This window comes from Oncorhynchus tshawytscha, linkage group LG12 (genome assembly GCF_018296145.1).
Source record: "Oncorhynchus tshawytscha isolate Ot180627B linkage group LG12, Otsh_v2.0, whole genome shotgun sequence".
In the NCBI taxonomy this organism is placed as follows: Eukaryota; Metazoa; Chordata; class Actinopteri; order Salmoniformes; family Salmonidae; genus Oncorhynchus; species Oncorhynchus tshawytscha.
In genome coordinates, this window is record NC_056440.1 from 56,190,752 (window position 1) to 56,211,051 (window position 20,300).

Consider the following 20,300-nt stretch of genomic DNA (forward strand, 5'->3'; position numbering starts at 1 on the left):
AGTCTTTAAAAACAGCTCTGCCGTCAAAAAATGTAATCGTCGGCTCTGCTGGGAGCAGTACAGGTGGACAAAACAATAAGCACACCAAAGATTGACAGGGGTGGTGATAGTAGGGGATGGGAACAGAAAATTCAAATGACCAAACAAGGAACCTGGGAGTTTCCATGAAAAGACATTACCTTTAAAAAAACAGTTGCTAAGGAGTCTTGCATGGTTACAACAAACACGCATTCTAGGGACAAGAAACACCACTGACAAGTTTGCCATTGCCATGAATAACCAAATTAAATAGCGTCACAATAATGCATTAAACACTCATTACAAGGTGTGAAACCCCTCAGAGTACAGTTGATATGATTATTAACTAAAAATACTGTTTACAAGGACACATCTGAACTCAGGCTACCTGATAGGACTTATATAAATGCATTAAAAAAATAAATATATATATATATATTTTTTTTTTTTAGTTCTACCACAGGGACCATGTTCTATTTGACTCTACGTTCGGACAAAGTTTGCACTTCACTCACATAAGAGGGAGGTTTGCGTAACCGTTTTTTGCCCCTGCGCAGATCAAATATGCCAATTTAAGCAGCTTACACATCCTAACAATTTGAAAGATGATTCAAACATGTTGTTTTCTGAACAAGTGTATGCTTACTTCGATGTTGACCTTAATTTGATTAAGACTAGCAAAGTGTTTTCGTCTCCCAAATGGATGGAAAGGAGGATGAATGTGGCAACTGATACCGGATTAAATTGTGTGCACTCAAAGTGGGAGAACCTTCCAAAAGGACAACAATCTCCACCAATCAAGCCTTTCTGGGAGAGTGGCCAGACGGAAACCACTCCTCAGTAAAAAGCACATGACAGCCGGCTTGAGTTTGCCAAAAGGCATCTAAAAGACTCTCAGACCATGAGAAACAAAATTCTCTGGTCTGACAAAACCAAGATCGAACTCTTTGGCCTGAATGCGGAAACCAGGCCCCCCCCGCTCATCATCTGGCCAATAAAATTCCTATGGTGAAGCATGGTGGTGGCAGCATCATGCTGTACAGAGAGATCCTTGATGAAAACCTGCTCCAGAGCGCTCAGGACCTCAGACTGGGGCTAGGGCTGTGGCAGTCCTGAAATTGTGTCAGCCGGTGATTGTCATGCAAATAGCTGCCGGTCTCACGGTAATGGACCGTTAATGAACATAAAAACATTTAGCATTTCCTGGCTTCCAAGCATAGCCTATAAGCCACTGCTGTAGACCTTTGGAACATCTACATTTTTTTGTTTAAATAGACAGGACTAAAGCAACATGATATATTGAAGATATTGGAAGAATTGTCCACATTTACTTTTCGTCAGCCAACAAGATGAGTAGGCCTAACGAACAGCAAAAGCACTAGTCTTGGTCAATCTACTATCCCCCATTGTACAAAAGTTGATCTATTTGATTCCATGCGAGAAATACATTTTTCCAAACATAGTCTGGGACAGTTGTGGGATGCGATAGATCCCAAATTACTAGCATCAAAAAATGTTTTAAGCAATGAGCCTGACAACAGATGAGAACGTTTAGCTTAAAATGTTCATAAACTATTAGGCTATTTCTTCACATTATAAGCGCAGCAATGCGCACATGGCAGTAGAGTATAGGTGTGAAAACACCACTCTCAAAAGTGACCACAAATGCGATTATTCATGTAATGACTGGCTCTACACCAGTTGTAAAGCAGATTAATGCGTTTCATTTTAAGTAGTTATTTGGCCACTTTGCGATACAAACCTTAACGAAATATATAGACCTATGGGCTAAGCTACATGAGATGTGTGACTATGATTGGTAAAAGTCACAAAAAAAGCATGCGCTGTTTCTTGCCTTAATTAAGCTGGCAATCATTCACAAATGATAGGCTAATATTAGAGATGCACAATATAAAAATTGGTGAACATATCAGAATCGGACGATATGAGCTAAAAATGCCAACATCGGTATTGGCCCAATGTCTAGTTTAACACCGATGTAAAAAAATAAAATAAAAAACGCTGTCAAAGCTACCGTGCATACCTATAGAGCGTGGGTACATGATGTAATAACACCACGTAAAATGTTGAGCTACACGTGCAACACAGCATTCCTAACCTAGCCCTCACAATGTCTGCTGTGTGGATCAACCAGTCAACAAGTTGAGCAGTCATTTGAAAAACAACATTTCAGCGACACAACTCAAAGGCAAAATCCATTAAAGTCAAGATAATGGAATTCATTGCCCTTGACAATCAACCTCTCTGTTGTGGGTAAGGTTGGATTTTCGCCCACTGGTCGAGCACCGGTACACACTACCGAGTGCGCTATTTTTCAGATGTTGCCCTACCGGAGTTACACAGTAATAACGTCACTGCTATTAGCTTCACGACATACATACTATGGAACGCCGTTTTGGTCTTTGCGTGTCAAAAAAGATAGAATAGCACTGTCAAATATGTACAAAAAAAGTCTGCAAACAAGCAAACACCAGCCACGAACGATGTGTCTACAATACCACGATGGTATTAAGGCATAATTTATTTTGACCGCATCTTCTGGGGTAGCTAGCTTTAGCTTGGTACTGTCATGACGTTGGCCTGGGGGGGTAGGTTTATGACAGTCATAAATACCGCTCCCCCCCCCCCTTTTCTCTCTCTACCCTACTGAGGTTACATTTGCAAAACCCTTGGTTAACATAGAGATTCTGGGAACATCAGTAGGTGGGGGGAAATTAACTATATTCTGGTCATCCAAACAATTGAACATATGTTGTGGTACTTAATAATGAATATGATCTCAGTTCAGTTGTCATCTGAGACACTCTCATCAAAGATGACAAACTCTACAGTGGAAAGTCTACACATCAGAGTTATCGGATTCACGTGGAATTGTTGTTCAATTTAAATGTTTGAATATGAAATTATTCGTGATGGGATGAAATGTGATTTTAGCTTCTAAAATGTGACATTTGGGTTTTCAAAAGATAGGGCTCTGCTCAATCAATGGCCCGCCCCTGTGAAGGGACATGGGCTATAAAACTTTTCAAACACACCGTCCTCTTCCTTCCTATATAAGCCCTTGACGACAACAGTACTCTGTTCCGGGGAGGTAGGACGACGGTTTTATGTCAGAATGGTTCAGATAATAACTACAGAACGAAGCCAACATCAGCGTGAGCTTTGGTTGCTAATAGTATGAACTTTGAACTCTTATTCACTACAGAAGTGATACCTCCTAGCCGTTGAGTTAGCGACCGCAGCTGCAAGCGCAGGTTAGGAAGGAACAGACAGAGTATCCCATCTACCACACAACAACATTACTACAACGTATCCAATTGACAACCGACGACATTCTTCAAAGGACTCTGTTGGGCAACACGGCCTTCCATCCACCACCAACCTACTGAAGCGCAGCTCAGAGTAAATATTTATTGCATTTTCCTTTTCCAAATGGGCAGTAATTTAGAATGCATAAGATACTGTATTTACGATAGCACAGCTTCGCCCTTCGTTCCTAAGTCTTCCCGCTCTTTCACTCAACACAGCCCCTTTACTTTTATGTAACAAGCTGTCATATCTGTTCCGCCCGCTAGGGACGTTTTCCTTTACGACATAATTTGTAATCAAGTTATGATTAATTGTGTGTATGTGTAATTCTGTGTGATTAGTTAGGTATTTAGTAAATAAATAATTAAACCCAATTTTGTATTGCTGATTCAAATTGTTAGCCAGGGTTCGTGCAGATAACCAAGAATTTACAACTTTCAGATGAGACGGAATTAAGATGACAATTGATATTGACTGCTATTGATGTAAAATACTACTAGGTCTTTGAGAGTTTATTCGGAAGATAACAGCTCTATAAATATTATTTTGTGGTGCCCGACTCTCTAGTTAATTACATTTACACAATTAGCTCAATCAGGTGATATTAATTAGACAATTTTTTTAATAGAATAGCATATCACTTAATCTGGCATAGCCAAAGACACGACAGTACCTAGCTAGCACCAATGCAAACAGCCTGAAAACAATGACCAGTAGAAACTGCAGTCATTTTCATTATTCTTAGCAATGATTTAGGAATCCTTGTGAGTAAGTATTAGATAGGGGAACAGCAAGTGGCAACCTATTGAAATTGAAATTTAGATCATGAAAATAAATAGCTAGTCAGCTACTTAACCCTGTTGCCTAAAGCTAACGTTATAAGCAGCCAGCTAGCGTCATCTGGCTAGTGAGGCTCGACCGGACCAGGTTATTGTTGTGAAGCTAGCCACAATAAGGATTACGCACAATAGTGGAATTTGCGGTTTGCCTTCAAAATAAAAGTGTAATTGACAGTGATGGAAATGAATACAAAGAATTATGCCATACTTTTATTTTGAAGTCCACTATTGGATGTCCACTATTGTGGCTAATCCTTATTGTGGCTAGCTTCACATAGATGGGGCCGACCACCATTAAGCAAATAAGAACGGTCTTATAAATTAGGGTTATTTTAGATGACACCTGGATATATACTTAGCTAACTATAGCTACTGAAACTGATGTCGTGTAATTTGACGTGTATCTTTGACACGCAAAGACCTAAACGGGGTTCCATAGAAATCCTGGTTGAGAATGAAACGACTGAAGAAAAACAACGAAACAGCACAGCACGTAAGTGAAAGAAATAGGTTTTGATGATGTTTTACTGGTAATGGGGACATACTTAAATGCCAACAACAACAACAAATATTTTTAAACCATCGACCAATAGGTGCCCTTCTTTGCGAGGAATTGGAAAACCTCCCTAGTTTTGTGGGATGAATCCGTGTTTGAAATTTACTTCTCGACTGGGGTACGGTGCTAAGGTAGTCATTCAAAAATCATGTTAAACACTATTATTGCACACAGAGTCCATGCAACTTATAACGTGCATTGTGAAGCACATTTTTACTCCGAAACTTATTTAGGCTTGGCATAAAAATGGGGTTGCATACTTATTGAATCAAGACATTTCAGTTTTAATTCATTTGTAAAGATTTCAAAAAACATAATCCCACTTTGAAATTATGGGGTATTGTGTGTAGGCCAGTGATATGTCTCTATTTAATCCATTTTAAATTCAGGCTGTAACAACAAAATATGGAAAAAGTCAAGGTGTGAATACTTTCTGAAGGCACTGTATTTTCTCTGAGACTGGTCAGTGAGAAACAAAATATTAAGTAATTTCTTGTATTTTTGCATTCCTCTTCTGCCATAATACGAGGGGGAGTCTGTCACACCTATGTGAAAATTCAGCTAACAGCAGTCATCTACCCTTGCTCAGCTGTTAAATTACTCCATTCTATTCCATAACATCTTTGTGTCTCCCTTTCAAAATGGCATCTAAAAGCCTGTTGACAAATCATGATGCAAAAGGAAATACAGCACTCAGAGGCCAAATCCAAGGCCTCATACACAACCATTTCTTGCAACGACACTGTAGGCTATTGTTATAGTTCATAACATTATCATCATTACCATTATAAATGTGGACACCACAGTTACAGGAACAAAGGATTCATAAAAACAATATAAGCATAAGTGTGTAAAATCCATATTAGTGTGACACAGATGACGTTGGACAGTTTCCATAAATGTTGCTGGCTAATTGCCTCCCAAATAACTGGCACAACAACAAATCTGCAACTTGTCACCACAAGACCTCATGGCAACAAAAAAAAGTTTACTGATTAAATCAACAATCAGTTCAGCTGTTTAACTTAAGTGATAGTGCTAACTGTATAAAAAATATATAAAAAATTAAAGTGCATTCAAGTACGTGTCCTGCGGACAATTATTTTTTGTGGTTTGTATCCCAGCCTTATGGTGCAACATAATGCAGGTACGTTAACAATAAGGCTGGGGTACAAAACTACCCCCCAAAAAATTGGCTGCAGAACACACTTGAACACACTTTTTTAAACCAACTTTTTACTTGCCGTTTCTTTTTTTGTGGGGGTATGTATGATATTCATATATATTTACACAGTTTATACCACAGGCTGCCACGCTAAAGCAAAACAATTAAAAAGTATGAATACAGAGAAATCATATTGATAACATGATTTTGCAATAATAAAGTTGGTATGAAAAGAAAGGAAAAACCCCTTCCCACCCAGCAACAGGTTGGTTTGCAGTCCCCCCCAACTGTATCTCTATCTACCAACGCCCACCACCCCTTACCCCGTTTTGCACATTGTAACTTTCAATCGAACAGTAACTCAATGCCCGTCTGCCTGCTTTATATAGCAAGCACGGCCACGTGACTCACTGTCTGTAGGAGCGAACCTAATAAACTGGCCACAGTGTATATTTTGTTTGTATGTATGTGTTGGGCTTTAGCGGAGATGATTCTTAGAGTCAAGTATTTGTCCAGGCCTCAATTATTCCTAGACTAGCACCCTTCATTCTCACCGCCAATAATTCTAATGTTATAACTTCTAACAGTAACTGTATCCACTGGCGATTTGAGAGTGGGCTATTTGCCATCGAAGAGCCAACATCTTTTTTTGCAACAGTGCTGCCTGCCAACAATAATTGTCTCTGAAAGAAATTGAAGGAGCTGTCATTGTTAAGTAACATGGAAGATGCAACGCATTTGATATTTCCATTCATGCACTTCCTCCCAGAAGCTTAACTGCATGGCACTCCTACATCATATGAAGGAATGTGCTTACTGGATTTAGGGGACACAGTGAACAGTTGGGAGTTAGGGCCAATTACATCATAAGTTTTCCTTGGTGTTAAATACAGTCTGAACAAACTTTAAAATGTATACAATTGATGGTTCGGATTTCAGGACGCCAAGGTCATATTTTTCCATATTCTGTTCCAGTTAAAGGGTTCAGATTCACTTAGATCTGTGGACCATACTTTTTTAATGGCTAGCTCAGAAAATGATGGTACGGATTCCACATTTGGACCATTGGGGGGATGCAAAGTATTATTGTGAAATAATAGAGTATGGGCATGCCATTTTTATTCCCAGGTACAAGCACTTGAATGCACGCATGACTCAATTATATAAGCACCAAAATTACAATCTGAAGTGCCTTGTGAAAGCCGAACAAAGTAAGATCGTATTTTAAAGCTTAGCAAAACAATTTGGCAATAGAATGCGTTTTCAAATTATTCCCACCTGACCCAGATTGGGATTTATAAAAGAAAGTTTTTGGAATGTGTAAAGAATATTAATTGTGTGATGGGTGTTCCAAACAAAAAACTACAAGTGTGCATGTTTCAGTACATCAATCGTAAAGCTAGGAGGGCTAAAAAATAAAGTGCCTTATAGCCGAAGGCTCTTTCTTTGAGTCATAAAAGTGCATTGAAATTACTTATGAACAGTTTAGCAAGGTGTGTGGCCACTTGGAGACACCAGTTAGACCTCTCACTCAAACCCTTATAACGTTTGTTTTCTTGTTGCACCTACCCCAACATTTCAATGAATATATTCAGCAACAAATGAAGAATATTCTGAGTATTTTCAGATTTCATTATTGGCAAATGCTGTGAAAAGTATAGTAAATGTAAAATGCACATACAATCAAAAGTGTAATGTTTGAATTCAGTCTTATGTCAGATTAACTGTTGTGTCCTCACCTTTGGTCTGATAATGTCCCCATTATCTCCAAAGTTCTCTCATGCATTTGCTTTTTATATTTCTTCTGTTAGAAACATTTCAATTTGGCCATAAGAAGGCTACGACGGGTAATCATATTTAGAACCGCTCGTGCCTTTTCTGCCCATATGATGAAAATGAATCTCTGGCCATGACTTAAATAGCCTACTTGCCCTGCGTCAAGGCATTGAAATAGCCATATTGTTTCAGTGACCCAATAGGCTAGTACTACAACTCTCTGAAAACCATTTTAAGCCAGCTGAGACGATTACTTAAAATATCTTTATGAGGATGTAGTCTGCCTCTCTAAGTAGTAGATGACAGAGAGAAGATTGGCTGAGAATGACTAGCCTGATGACTTACCCTGGGTTTGCTTGTCACGTAGGTAATGGTTCTTCCCCCTTTAACCTGTTAACAAATAGACATATAATGACCAAATCTGTGTGACTGACATAACAGCCATTGATTCTCACTTTTGGCATTTTAAGCAATAACACAAGAGTCAGAGCTGATTATTTGCCTCAGGTCTAAACCTGCTGACATAAATAGTCAAGTTCTCCAGTTTGGAGGACTCCATGGCTCCATGGCAACTCAACTGCATTGAATAACTAACACAAGCCACCTTCAACTTGTCATGCATACCGCCACCACCCCCATCCAGTGCAGCACATTACCAGTGCTGTATGTCACATTGCAATGCACCAGACAATGAAATGAAGACTGAATTATTTGTATGCAATCTATTTCTGTAAATGGCAATACTTCAAACATTACTTACGTTGCATATTGCATGCATAATGAAAATGTAATGTGAGGTTATGACCACTGGTCTGTTTGACAAAACTCCATCTCATAAAATGAGTCATTACTACAAACGAACTTGTAGAGAAGCAGTTATCATCCATTATAAATTCTTTAGACACAACAACTGCGATAGATAGCTACATTCTTATGTATGAAAACGCTAGATTTGAAAACGGGGAACATTGTATATGGACACCGCGTACTGTAGGCGTGTGACTCACGACTGCACTAGAGAGAATCATCGAAGTCACACTTATGAAGACACCAGTCAGAATCATTTGTTTTGGGTTGTCGTGGTATCTAACAATAATAATTACTATACATTGGAAACGTACATAGTTGCTCTGAAGAACACGTAGCACACAAGCCTCAAACACTGTTTTTGAACTGCCACTGTTGCAACTCACTCGTATGTGGCCTGAGAACAGACGTTCGAGAAGTAGACTGACCTCACCCCTCATTTAGCTAGTTAACGAACGTTACTAACTATTCTAGTAATTGATGCAAGGGTTGTACAAATTTGAAATGTTCAACAGTTACTTCAGAATATCGTCTCGATTCAACATTTAGAAATTAATTGTGAAACGGTTAGCCAGCCTATTTATTAAGCCATTTTTGTTCTAACGTTAGGCGAGCAGAAATAAATATATGCTTTGCTTGTTTACTTCAAGTGCATTGAGCATCAAATCCAATATATTACCAGATTTGGTAGCTAACAGTAGCTGTTCTGTGAAACAGCAAGTGCTGTAGTGTGTGAGGCTAACTTAACGTTAGCTGTTTAGAACCAGGCTCGGTGGTACTAGTAACGTTAGCTTGTTGATAAGCACACTGACAGGCTATTTCAGTATTGTTAGCTAAATGCAAACATTATCAAAAGAAGAACCATGCGTGTTTGGAAAGTATTCGCTAGCAGTTGGTATTTATTGTTGGGTAAGAATGGTTCCATTTAGCAAATAGATAGCTAACTTTCTGGAAAGCAGTTTAATGACGCATGTTGTTTGTGACCCTCTTTGCTAAGCCAGCTGACAGATCCATAAACAAGCCAAATGTGCGCCGCTATCTGGCATTGGATAACACATTTGATAGCTAGATAAACTATCTGGCAAATAATTTTACTTCAACCCTACTTACCTGTGTGATGTCTTAACTTTAAATGCGACTACCTATGTGTTCAGCCAACACAGTGTGTTATCTGTATTTGCTAAGTGTATGTTTAGTGGCTTATTATTTCGATTATTTTCTTCACCAGCTCACTTTTAGACTTGTACTTCTAGCTTGCAAAATGGCGGTCTTTCCTGCATTTACCATCAGACTCTCTGAAACAGGGGATTGGGGGTGTGACCGTTGATTATGTTTTTTTTAATTGAAGTGAATGTTGGACCAAACAACGTTAGCAAAATATTTGTTGTAAGCTTTTTCTAAATGTGCGTTATATTTAACAACTTTCCTTGCGTTTTCGAGTCGCCTTTAGACCCATTGTGACATTTAGAATAACAAGTGTCCCCTCTGTCACAACATGGTACGTTCTAGATTCTTTCTCATGGGAGGATGTAATGTAGTCATTCTGTTATTTTATAGCTCAATGGTCAGCTGCAAAAATTTTGCGTTGCCGTTCAACTTATGTTGATCAATTTGTTTTGATGTAAGTTGCCTCTTCTCCAGGTGCAAGGGGAATGTTGAGCAGCATTTTAAACTAATTCTGAGAAGTCGGTTGTACAACACTGTCTGCATCTGAAGCAATTACACAGATGTTCATATTTCTCAGCTGATAAGTTCGCAGGTTTTGACAGCTGGCTGATCCTGCCCCAGTATATGCTTTTAAAGATGTTGATGATGGGTATGCCATGTCTCCTCTCCAAGGCTCTGGAAGCTCCGATGCATACTAGACAGCTCTGCAAGCGTTATAATGTCAAAATACGTTCGTTACTCACAAAATAAAAATGTACACGCAATCGAAAGAGTTCCTATTCACTCACATCCCAAGGATCCCAGATAGCACTAACCTTACTGCTATGCGCAAGTCGGAAGTCTACGACAGCTCAATACATTGGAGGAGCCCAAGAGTGTTTTTTCCTCGTTGCTTGTAAAATATTTGTGTATCCTTTTTTGGAAGTACATACCGGGGGTCACGGGAGTAAATTAAGCTAGTTGCTCAGCGAAACCCCACATTTGTTAAATACCGAACGTATTTTTACATAACTTGCAGAGCTGTCTAATGAGTTTGAATAGGAGCTTCGTGTTAGAGAGGAGACACTCGTCGCTGACATCTCTAAAGCACAGATACAGGGCAATTAGCCTGTTAGGTTGAATAGTAACCTCTGGAATAACACGTTTTCCTACCAGTCATTTAGATGTTATTGGTTTGGGCTATGCATCGATCTCAGATTTGGAATTTGCTTCAACATTGGTGCTGACTACGCTGTAAGTGTGGACATGTCTGGCGCGTTAGAAAGTATAACGTTACTGTTTTAAATTGTTTAACCAGGCAAGTAAGTTATTACTTACTTATTTACAATGACGGCCTAGCCCGGACGAGGCTGGGTCAGTTGTGCGCTGCCCAATGGGACTTCCAATCACGGCCAGATGTGATACAGCCTGAATTCGAACCAGGGACTGTAGTGACGCCTCTTGCACTAATGCGTGCCTTAGACCGCTGTGCCACTCGGGTACCCTGTAGATTCAAAGCATAAAGAGAAGCCCTGCCTTTCAAATCAATGACTAAGGAAGCAGTGATGCCATCTTAGCAATTGTGTTGCTACTTTTCAGACTACCCTGGCAACTTTTTTTTGTCAAACAGTACCTAGCAACAAATGTAGCTAATTTAAAAAATGTATTTGGAACTTTTAGCAACTTTTGAAAAGTGACTCTAACGCTAAAATGCACGCATTTTCCCTCTAAATGACAAAAAAAATTAAATTACCCACACTCAGTCACAACACACGTGCCTCTGGCTGCAAATGTGCATTGTGAGTGACGTCAGCAGCAGGCCAGCAGCAATTTCAGTAAATTGCAAATCATTGTTGGCTGACTGCAGCAGCAGTAGTATGGGTTCGACGAGCCAAACCCAACGAATATAGTTGGTAACGAATGTTTGATCTTGAACAGAATTTACAACATCAATCAACATGTCTCAATCAAAATGGTACAGAAAATAGTGGGAGTATGTACCTGAACAAATGTAAAATCACTTTTTTTTTTTGCCGAGTTGGCCAGTCAATTTGAGTAACGTTATTGTGTATTCTACGCAATGACGCAGTTTTTCACGCAATTTAGCAACTTTTAGCAACATTCCATCCTACCGCTAGCAATTTAACGTGAACTAAGTGGCAACACTGTAAGGAAGTAACTAGCCGATTAATTTCGGTTATGTGAACTCCAGTCTAGTCTACTTTTAGCTGGTATGCACTCGCTACTGATTTTCTAATGGAGAAAAAGAAATTGACATCAACATTATTTTCTACTTCCAGCTGGTGCAGATGTAACGGTGTATTTCAGTTGTTAAATTCCCGCATAAAATGGGTATTATTCCACCTCCTGGTTGATAATTGTGTTTACATTGTCTAATACACTTTGTAATAAAGGTATGGGATTGTGGGTGGTACAGAGCTCTATGGAGAGTTGCTGTGGGTGAGTTGAAAGGTTCCGGTATAGAAATTACATCGTTACATCATAAAATCCACCTTTTACATCAGCAATGTATGTTGTTAGTAACACATGTTGGTGTGGCGTGTGTTAGGGTTGCGTCAATTCGAATATGGTAGCGGGTTTAAAATGCATTAAACCTTACACGTGAAATAAACCACTCTTTATGTCATTTGCCGAATCTTAGTTTGCCATGTAGGTTTTTTTTGCTAACAGTTAGCTAAAGTTCCCTCTGAAGTTGGTAGCTAACTTGAAAATGCATATTCTTTAGGAGTGCTATTTGTATCCCGTCGACTACTCATCATGCAGACATACTGTGTGTGTACCATGAGTGCAGGTAATTTATGACAAATGTATAAAGAATGTTTTGTAAATTTATGAGCACCAGCTAGCAGCTTTTTTGCTGGCCTCACAACAGTAGACCACGTGTAACCACGCCAGCCCTGGATATCAGTCTCTTAACATTCCACAAGGAGTTGAATGTACCTGAACAGAGACCGACAACCAGGCTAGTATATATTTTGGATACAAATTAGTATAGCAACAGATCTATCCCATGTGAAATTACCTGTCCGAAATTTGTATTAAAAGTAAATGGTAAATCAAAGACCATCAACCGTTGATTCTACCGCATCACTTCATCTCTAAATGTAGGTTATGCAAAAACTTTTAACAAAGATTTATATAACTAAACCAAGATAGACCACAGCCTGTCGTTTACAACGTGAACAAATGAGTCATAGTGGGCAGAAAAAACAATGATGGCAGAGCCCAGCGAGATCCTATCGGCGTGAACTAGCACTCATCTGCATATTTCCTCCAGGGAACACCTACTCTAAAATTCGGATGTGCAATAAATTTAAAAAACAGAAGAAGAAAATTGAATACGTCATTGAAAAAACATGGCGGCATCGTTAGTGCGTTTTGTTCGCGGAGGTTTTAGCAGGACTTTGAATCGTAAGTACATTTCGAGTGTTAACTGTGCACTAACATGCTGTCATAATGTTTAGGTCACCTGCGTGATAACGTACTTATATTGTTGTTAAGATCGCGCTATCTGTAGTCGACCGATTCTCACTTGACCTTCCATCAAATTGGCTAGCAGGTCAGTGGTTATGTTCCAGGTCGGCATTTTAGTTGTCACACTGCGCATCTAGAAGCTTGCTAAACGCAAGTCAGATTTTGGTTATCTGCTCAGTACGATTGAAACAGACGACGTCTGGAACGCACATTGTAATGTCAGTTATAATCTGACACTAACAGGCATGTATGCCTTTTATACGCTATATATACAAAGGTATGTGGACACCCCTTCAAATTTGTGGATTTGGCAATTTCGACCAGACCCTTTGCTGACAGGTGTATGAAATCGAGCACATAGCCATGAAATCTCCATAGACAAACATTGGCAGTAGAATGGCCATACTGAAGAGCTCAGTGACTTAACGTGGCACCATTGGCAGTTCTTCAAATGTCAGTGCTGTTATTGTGAAGTGGAAACGTCTAGGAGCAACAACGGCTCAGCCGGGAAGTGGCAGGCCACACAAGCTCACAGGACTGGACCACCGAGTGTTTTGGTGCGTAAAAATCGTCTGTCCTCGGTTACAACGCTCACTACCCGAGTTCTAAACTGCCACTGGAGGCAATGTCAGCACAATAACTTTGTCGGGAGCTTCATGAAATGGGTTTTCCATGGTTGAGCAGCCACACACAAGCCTAACGTCACAATGTGCAACGCCAAGCGTTGGCTGAAGTGGTGTAAAGTTCACTGCCATTGGACTCTGGAGCTGTGGAAACATGTTTTCTGGAGTGATGAATCACGTTTTACCATCTGGCAGTCTAACAGATGAATCTGGGTTTGGCGGATACAAGGAGAACACTACCTCCCCGAATGCATATTGCCAACTGTAAAGGTCGGTGGAGGAGGAATAATGGTCTGGGGCTGTTCTTCTTGGTTCGGGCTAGGACCCTTCGTTCCAGTGAAGGGAAATCTTAACGCTACAGCATACAATGACATTCTAGATGATTCGGTGCTTCCAACTTTGTGGCAACAGATTGGGGAAGGCCCTTTCCTATTTCAGGATGACAATGCCCCTGTGCACAAAGTGAGGTCTATACAGAAATAGTTTGTTGAGATTGGTGTGGAAGAACTTGACTGGCCTGCACAGAGCCTTGACCTCAACCCTATTGAACACCTTTGGGATGAATTGGAACGCCGACTGCAATATCAGTGCCCGACCTCACTAATGCTCTTGTGGCTGAATGGAAGCATGTCCTCGCAGCAATGTTCCAACATCTAGTATAATGCCTTCCCAGAAGAGTAACTACTTTGCAGACAGAGTTCAGTGTGCCACATGGTTCAATTCTCGGGCCGACTCTTTTCTCTGTATATATCAATGATTTTGCTCTTGCTGCGGGCGATTCCCTGATCCACCTCTACGCAGACGACACCATTCTGTATACTTCTGGCCCTTCCTTGGACACTGTGCTATCTAACCTGTTGTTAAGATCTGTAGTCGACCGAGCTTCAATGGCATACAACACTCCTTCCGCGGCCTCCAACTGCTCTTAAACGCTAGTAAAACAAATGTATGCTTTTCAACCGTTCGCTGCCTGCACCCGCACGCCCGACTAGCATCACCACCCTGGATGGTTCTGACCTAGAATATGTGGACATCTATAAGTACCTAGGTGTCTGGCTAGACTGTAAACTCTCCTTCCAGACTCATATGAAACGTCTCCAATCGAAAATCAAATCTAGAGTCTGCTTTCTATTCTGCAACAAAGCCTCCTTCACTCACGCCGCCAAACTTACCCTAGTAAAACTGACTATCCTACCGATCCTCGACTTCGGCGATGTCATCTACAAAATAGCTTCCAACACTCTACTCAGCAAACTGGATGCAGTTTATCACAGTGCCATCCGTTTCGTTACTAAAGCACCCACCACTGCGACCTGTATGCTCTAGTCGACTGGTCCTCGCTACATATTCGTCGCTATACCCACTGGCTCCAGGTCATCTACAAGTCCTTGCTAGGTAAAGCTCCGCCTTATCTCAGTTCACTGGTCAGGATGGCAACACCCACCCGTAGCACGCGCTCCAGCAGGTGTATCTCACTGACCATCCCTAAAGCCAACACCTCATTTGGCTGCCTTTCCTTCCAGTTCTCTGCTGCCTGTGACTGGAACGAATTGCAAAAATCGCTGAAGTTGGAGACTTTTATCTCCCTCACCAACTTCAAACATCTGCTATCTGAGCAGCTAACCGATCGCTGCAGTTGTACATAGTCCATGGGTAAATAGCCCACCCAATTTACCTACCTCTTCCCCATACTGTTTTTATTTACTTACTTTTCTGCTCTTTTGCACACCAGTATCTCTACCTGCACATGTCCATTTTATCATTTATCACTCCAGTGTTAATCTGCTAAATTGTAATTATTCGCCTACCTCCTCATGCCTTTTGCACACAATGTATATAGACTCTTTTTTTTTTCCCACTGTGTTATTGACTTGTTAATTGTTTACTTCATGTGTAACTCTGTGTTGTCTGTTCACACTGCTATGCTTTATCTTGGCCAGGTCGCAGTTGTAAATGAGAACTTGTTCTCAACTAGCCTACCTGGTTAAATAAAGGTTAAATAAATAAATAAATGTCATTAGCTAGCTTTGTGGCCATAACTGAGTCAAGTAACGTAAAAGTGTTAGTCACTTAGCCGCTAGTTAGCGAGCAGTCAACTAGCTCAAAGGAGAGGACCATGCTGGTAATCCAACCTGTTTTAACGTTAGCTAGCCATATGTAATGTTATTTTATGTAATATGTTACAGTTGCCAATCAAAGCCCATGTCTCTTGCAAGCAAGATCTGAGGCTACTGAAACAAAACGTGAGTATACCAGTGTCTAATAGAATTCACCCAGGCCGTGGCATTTGTCTTTATGGTGTACATTTCAGATAATCATCAGTATGTTGAACCCGCAAAGTCCTAGTCCATCCCCAATGTAGTATAATTATCTTCTAATTATAATAATTAATAATTATATCTTTGCGACACTGAATACAATAGATGATTGAGTGCAACAATAAATGTATCGCCTCTTCCTTTATTTGAATCTATGTGCCCATCTCTATGTAGCCACTGTCAGACCCAAGGATGCGGTCACCCATAACCAACTTGCAGCTTTTGGAGAATATGTGGCTGAAATGCTTCCTAAGTATGTGCAGCAAGTCCAGGTAAGATAATGTAATTGCAGCAACTGTAATGAACACGGTCAGCTTTAAGACAAAGACATCCACACAATCATACAATGTTGAGCAACCATCAAGGGAAACTATACTGTAAATCCTAAATGCATACGGTGCGTCTAAAACATGTGGAACATAAACATAAGGTTACAAAGGAGCCCGCACTTGGGAATTAAGCTGGCAACTGGAAGGGTCCCCGGGCACTTGCCCCCCCCCGCACCTCTCCCAAAATTTTGGAGGTGTATAATTGACCACTAAAGTTATCTTAATCTTAATGTACCTTTTTAGAAAGCTTGATATTTTGTATAGCTAATTGAATGTCATTTTGAAGCCATACGAACATCACAAGGATGCATGTTATATCTTCAGGTGACGTGTTACAATGAGTTGGAGGTGATGATCCATCCTGACGGGGTCATCCCTGTGTTGACCTTTCTGAGAGACCACAGCAACGCTCAGTTCCGTAACATGATTGACCTTACCGCAGTGGACATACCCACCCGCCAGAATCGCTTTGAGGTACTATTCCATCCATACCCCCAGCTTATTGTTCCAATAGTATACCTCTCTCTTCGTGACAGTCCTATTTTTGCAGTTATAAACATGTGTTCTGACACAAACATATCCATAGCTGACATAAGTAAGAATTTAACCAGGTTGTTTAGACAAACTCTGATCTATTCAGTTTATTTTTTATTTTTATGCCTAATTCTGTTTTCTTTGATGGTGAATAGATTGTGTACAACCTGCTCTCCCTGCGCTACAACTCCCGGATCCGTTTGAAGACCTACACCGACGAGCTCACCCCAGTAGACTCCTCTGTGTCTGTCCACAACGCAGCCAACTGGTACGAGAGAGAGGTAAGTCTGACAGCTACATCGTAAGAATGCTTTTCTTGAAGGGTTCAAAGATTTTTTGTGTTGGCAGCTCAGGATTTATATTTTGCCTGCCAAAGGCAAATGCTCATGAAAGGATAGGTTTTTAAAACTAGCGGTAATTTACCAAAGTTACTGGAATCTTTGGTAATTAACAGGTAATCTATTGTAACTTTGGTCAGTTATACTCTAATACGTTTTTTTTCATATAGTATACCTTTTTTATCTGTTCATATTCTCCATGAGTTTTTAGTGGAGGCCATATGGTTCAAGAGAAAATATCTAATTATTGAAAAAGAGCATCTAATCAACAATGGCATTATTTCAATTAACTCTGCAACTTTTTCAACAATTGACATTTTTCACAACTGCCAGCAGTTTGGCGCCAATATATTTATAACAAATACATATTGACATAGTAAAATAAGTGTGTGGGGGGGAAATATAATGGATATTTCATACTGAAACCCATATATTAAACAACAATGATATTCACTAAGTTGATGGTTTATATTTAGGATAATATTTTACAGCTTTGTCATTCAATTTTCTATTTTAACATATGTTTTGATTATTTTACATGGTATAAAGCCACACAGAGGGCCAGATATAACTACAGACACCTGGTGTATCTGAAGTACCCAAAAAGGCCACTAGATGTCATAAAAACAACTTGAATGTTACCAAAATTCTGGTAGTTTACTGGGAAACTTAGAAAGTTTTCATAAATATACCCTCCCTTTCCAACACTATGAAAGGATATGTTTTGTGCTTGTCATTAGGTGTGGGACATGTATGGAGTTTTCTTCGCCAACCACCCTGACCTGAGGCGTATTCTGACAGATTATGGGTTTGAGGGGCATCCATTTAGGAAGGACTTCCCACTGTCTGGATTTGTGGAGGTAATGTGATGTGAATGCTGAGAAATGTCCCATGTATTTTACATACATTAAAGGCCGAATTATAACCTAATCCTATCCTAAGATCAGTACATGTGACTTCACATTACCACAGGAGGTTGGTGGCACCTTAATTGGGGAGGATGTGCTCGTTGTAATGGCTGAATGAGTAGAATGGTATGAAATGCATCAAATATATGGTTTCCATGTGTTTGACGCCATTTCCATTTGCTCTGTTCCAGCTATTATTATGAGCTGTCCTCCCATCATCAACCTCCACTGGTATCTACCATATTATTCATTCTGTCCATCTGGTACATCTCAGGTGCGTTATGACGATGAGGTGAAGCGTGTGGTGGCAGAGCCTGTGGAGCTCTCACAGGAGTTTCGGAAGTTTGACCTGAACAGCCCATGGGAGGTGTTCCCAGCCCACCGTGAGGACAAGGCACCTGAGCTGCCAGCTGGGGATAAGCCAGCTGACAAGTAACCATCTACCCCAGAGATAAAATGCCTATATATATATATGACTGTACTGTTGATGGACCCATGTCCCGCTTGAGCCCACTAAAGTATTTATGTAAATAAAAACAAAAGGTAAACATTTTATTTGTTTGTCTTTATTTATTCATTAGTTGGATGTTCTGTGTGGAGATTACATTTTGACTGTATGTTTAAACTCTAGTAGACTGTAGCACTAGTAGAAACAGACCTTACCTGCCATACCATAGCAGACCAAAAGAGGGCACTGTGTGCATGTTAAAGCAGTTTGAATATTGTTGAGGTTTAATGTCTCACGAGTCGATTAGCATCATGTTGATATAAGCTCTCCCTATGGGCATGTTCACTGACATGGATGTGCCTTCTACCAATAAGAATACAGAAAAATATACATTAACTTTTATTTATTCTGCTTCACATGTTCCAAAGCATCCATTGTATAAGAAGTATTTTTAACATCTCAAGGAGCCAACAAGAAGCAGACGACTAACACATGGGTTGAATGTACCCAGGGCAAAATTTTATGCAGTTCACAATCATTCCTTTGCAAGGACAAAGATATAAGCACAGGTCACCAATGTACCACTTACAATAACGTTATTTTCAACACAAAAAGTTATGGATAGAATTAGTCTCATTACAAAGAAGATCTTCAAAGCTGTTAGATGATTATTCTCCATGACAGCATGCATGAAATTATTAGTCAAAATATTCTCTAAGACTCCATTCCCAATATCATAATGCCTGTTATCTCTCTGGAAATTGATCTCACTGAGCTCTAAGAAATAATATTTTTTGTGGGTTCCTTACGCTCTCAAAAGCGTATGCTAGTGTATTTAAATTTTATTTTATTTTACCCCTTTTTCTCCCCAATTTCGTGGTATCCAATTTTTTTAGTAGCTACTATCTTGTCTCATCGCTACAACTCCCGTACGGGCTTGGGGGAGACGAAGGTTGAAAGTCATGCGTCCTCCGATACACAACCCAAGCAAGCCGCACTGCTTCTTAACACAGTGCGCATCCAACCCGAAAGCCAGCCGCACCAATGTGTCGGAGGAAGCACCTGGCAACCTTGGTTAGCGCCCACTGCGCCCGGCCCGCCACAGGAGTCGCTGGTGCGCGATGAGACAAGGACATCCCTATTGGCCAAGCCCTCCCTAACCCGGACGACGCTTGGCAAATTGTGCGTCGCCCCACGGACCTTCCGGTTGCGGCCGGTTACGACAGAGCCTGGGTGCGAACCCAGAGTCTCTGATGGCTTGCTAGTGGTTAAATATAATTAAAGCTGTTATACAAATTTGGTCCACTCAACTCGATGACGATTTCCTACTGCAGTCCATGCACATAATGATTGAAATTAGAACTACAAAGCAAATGCTAAACTACAATTTTCCCATACAAATTGAAAAATTATTCATCTGTTTCATATTTTTAAATTCACTGTTTTGAAAAAGTTATTCCACCCTCAGGGTACAAAAGTTGCCACGATTAGTGACACTTGGGCATTAGGGACTCAAGAGTGTGACGAAGGATGTGCTCCAAAAGTAGGTTGTGTGCGGGCAGCACCGCAGGAGTGAGTATATTCCTGACACCGCAATCACAGGCAGGTAAGTATTTTTCTCCATGAATCTTGTTCTGGAGGCAGCTCTGCTGAGTGGTTACGAGCTGGCA

The 20,300-nt window shown here is 40.3% G+C and overlaps 2 protein-coding genes across 35 annotated transcripts in view; one reads left to right on the plus strand and one right to left on the minus strand.

Moving 5' to 3' along the window:
• The window catches only part of LOC112263494 (CUGBP Elav-like family member 1), a 44,472-nt gene extending 33,162 nt beyond the window's left edge, over positions 1–11,310 (minus strand). For 7 of the 32 annotated variants that reach the window (XM_024439833.2, XM_024439824.2, XM_024439819.2 and 4 more), the window contains exons 1-2: positions 9,602–10,425; positions 8,030–8,074 (exon numbers count right to left, since the gene is read on the minus strand). The gene's annotated coding sequence lies outside the window, so the exon portion shown is untranslated. Of the gene's footprint in view, positions 1–8,029; positions 8,075–9,601; positions 10,427–10,975 lie in introns of those variants that run through there. The other 25 variants (XM_024439839.2, XM_024439822.2, XM_024439826.2 and 22 more) reach the window with 14 other exon arrangements.
• A 1,114-nt stretch (positions 11,311–12,424) lies between these two features.
• LOC112232268 (NADH dehydrogenase [ubiquinone] iron-sulfur protein 3, mitochondrial-like) lies at positions 12,425–18,737 on the plus strand. 3 transcript variants are annotated; one of them, XM_042330803.1, is made up of 7 exons: positions 12,425–12,449; positions 15,942–15,998; positions 16,248–16,345; positions 16,727–16,876; positions 17,092–17,217; positions 18,015–18,134; positions 18,457–18,737. In XM_042330803.1, the coding sequence occupies exons 1-7, from the start codon at positions 12,440–12,442 to the stop codon at positions 18,616–18,618; spliced, it is 723 nt and encodes a 240-aa protein (XP_042186737.1). In that variant the 5' UTR covers positions 12,425–12,439; the 3' UTR covers positions 18,619–18,737. The 3 variants fall into 3 exon arrangements, with proteins under 3 accessions (XP_042186737.1, XP_042186738.1, XP_042186736.1); XM_042330804.1 differs by lacking the exon at positions 12,425–12,449 and adding an exon at positions 12,578–12,620; XM_042330802.1 differs by lacking the exon at positions 12,425–12,449 and adding an exon at positions 12,927–13,069.
• Positions 18,738–20,300: the final 1,563 nt, after the last annotated feature.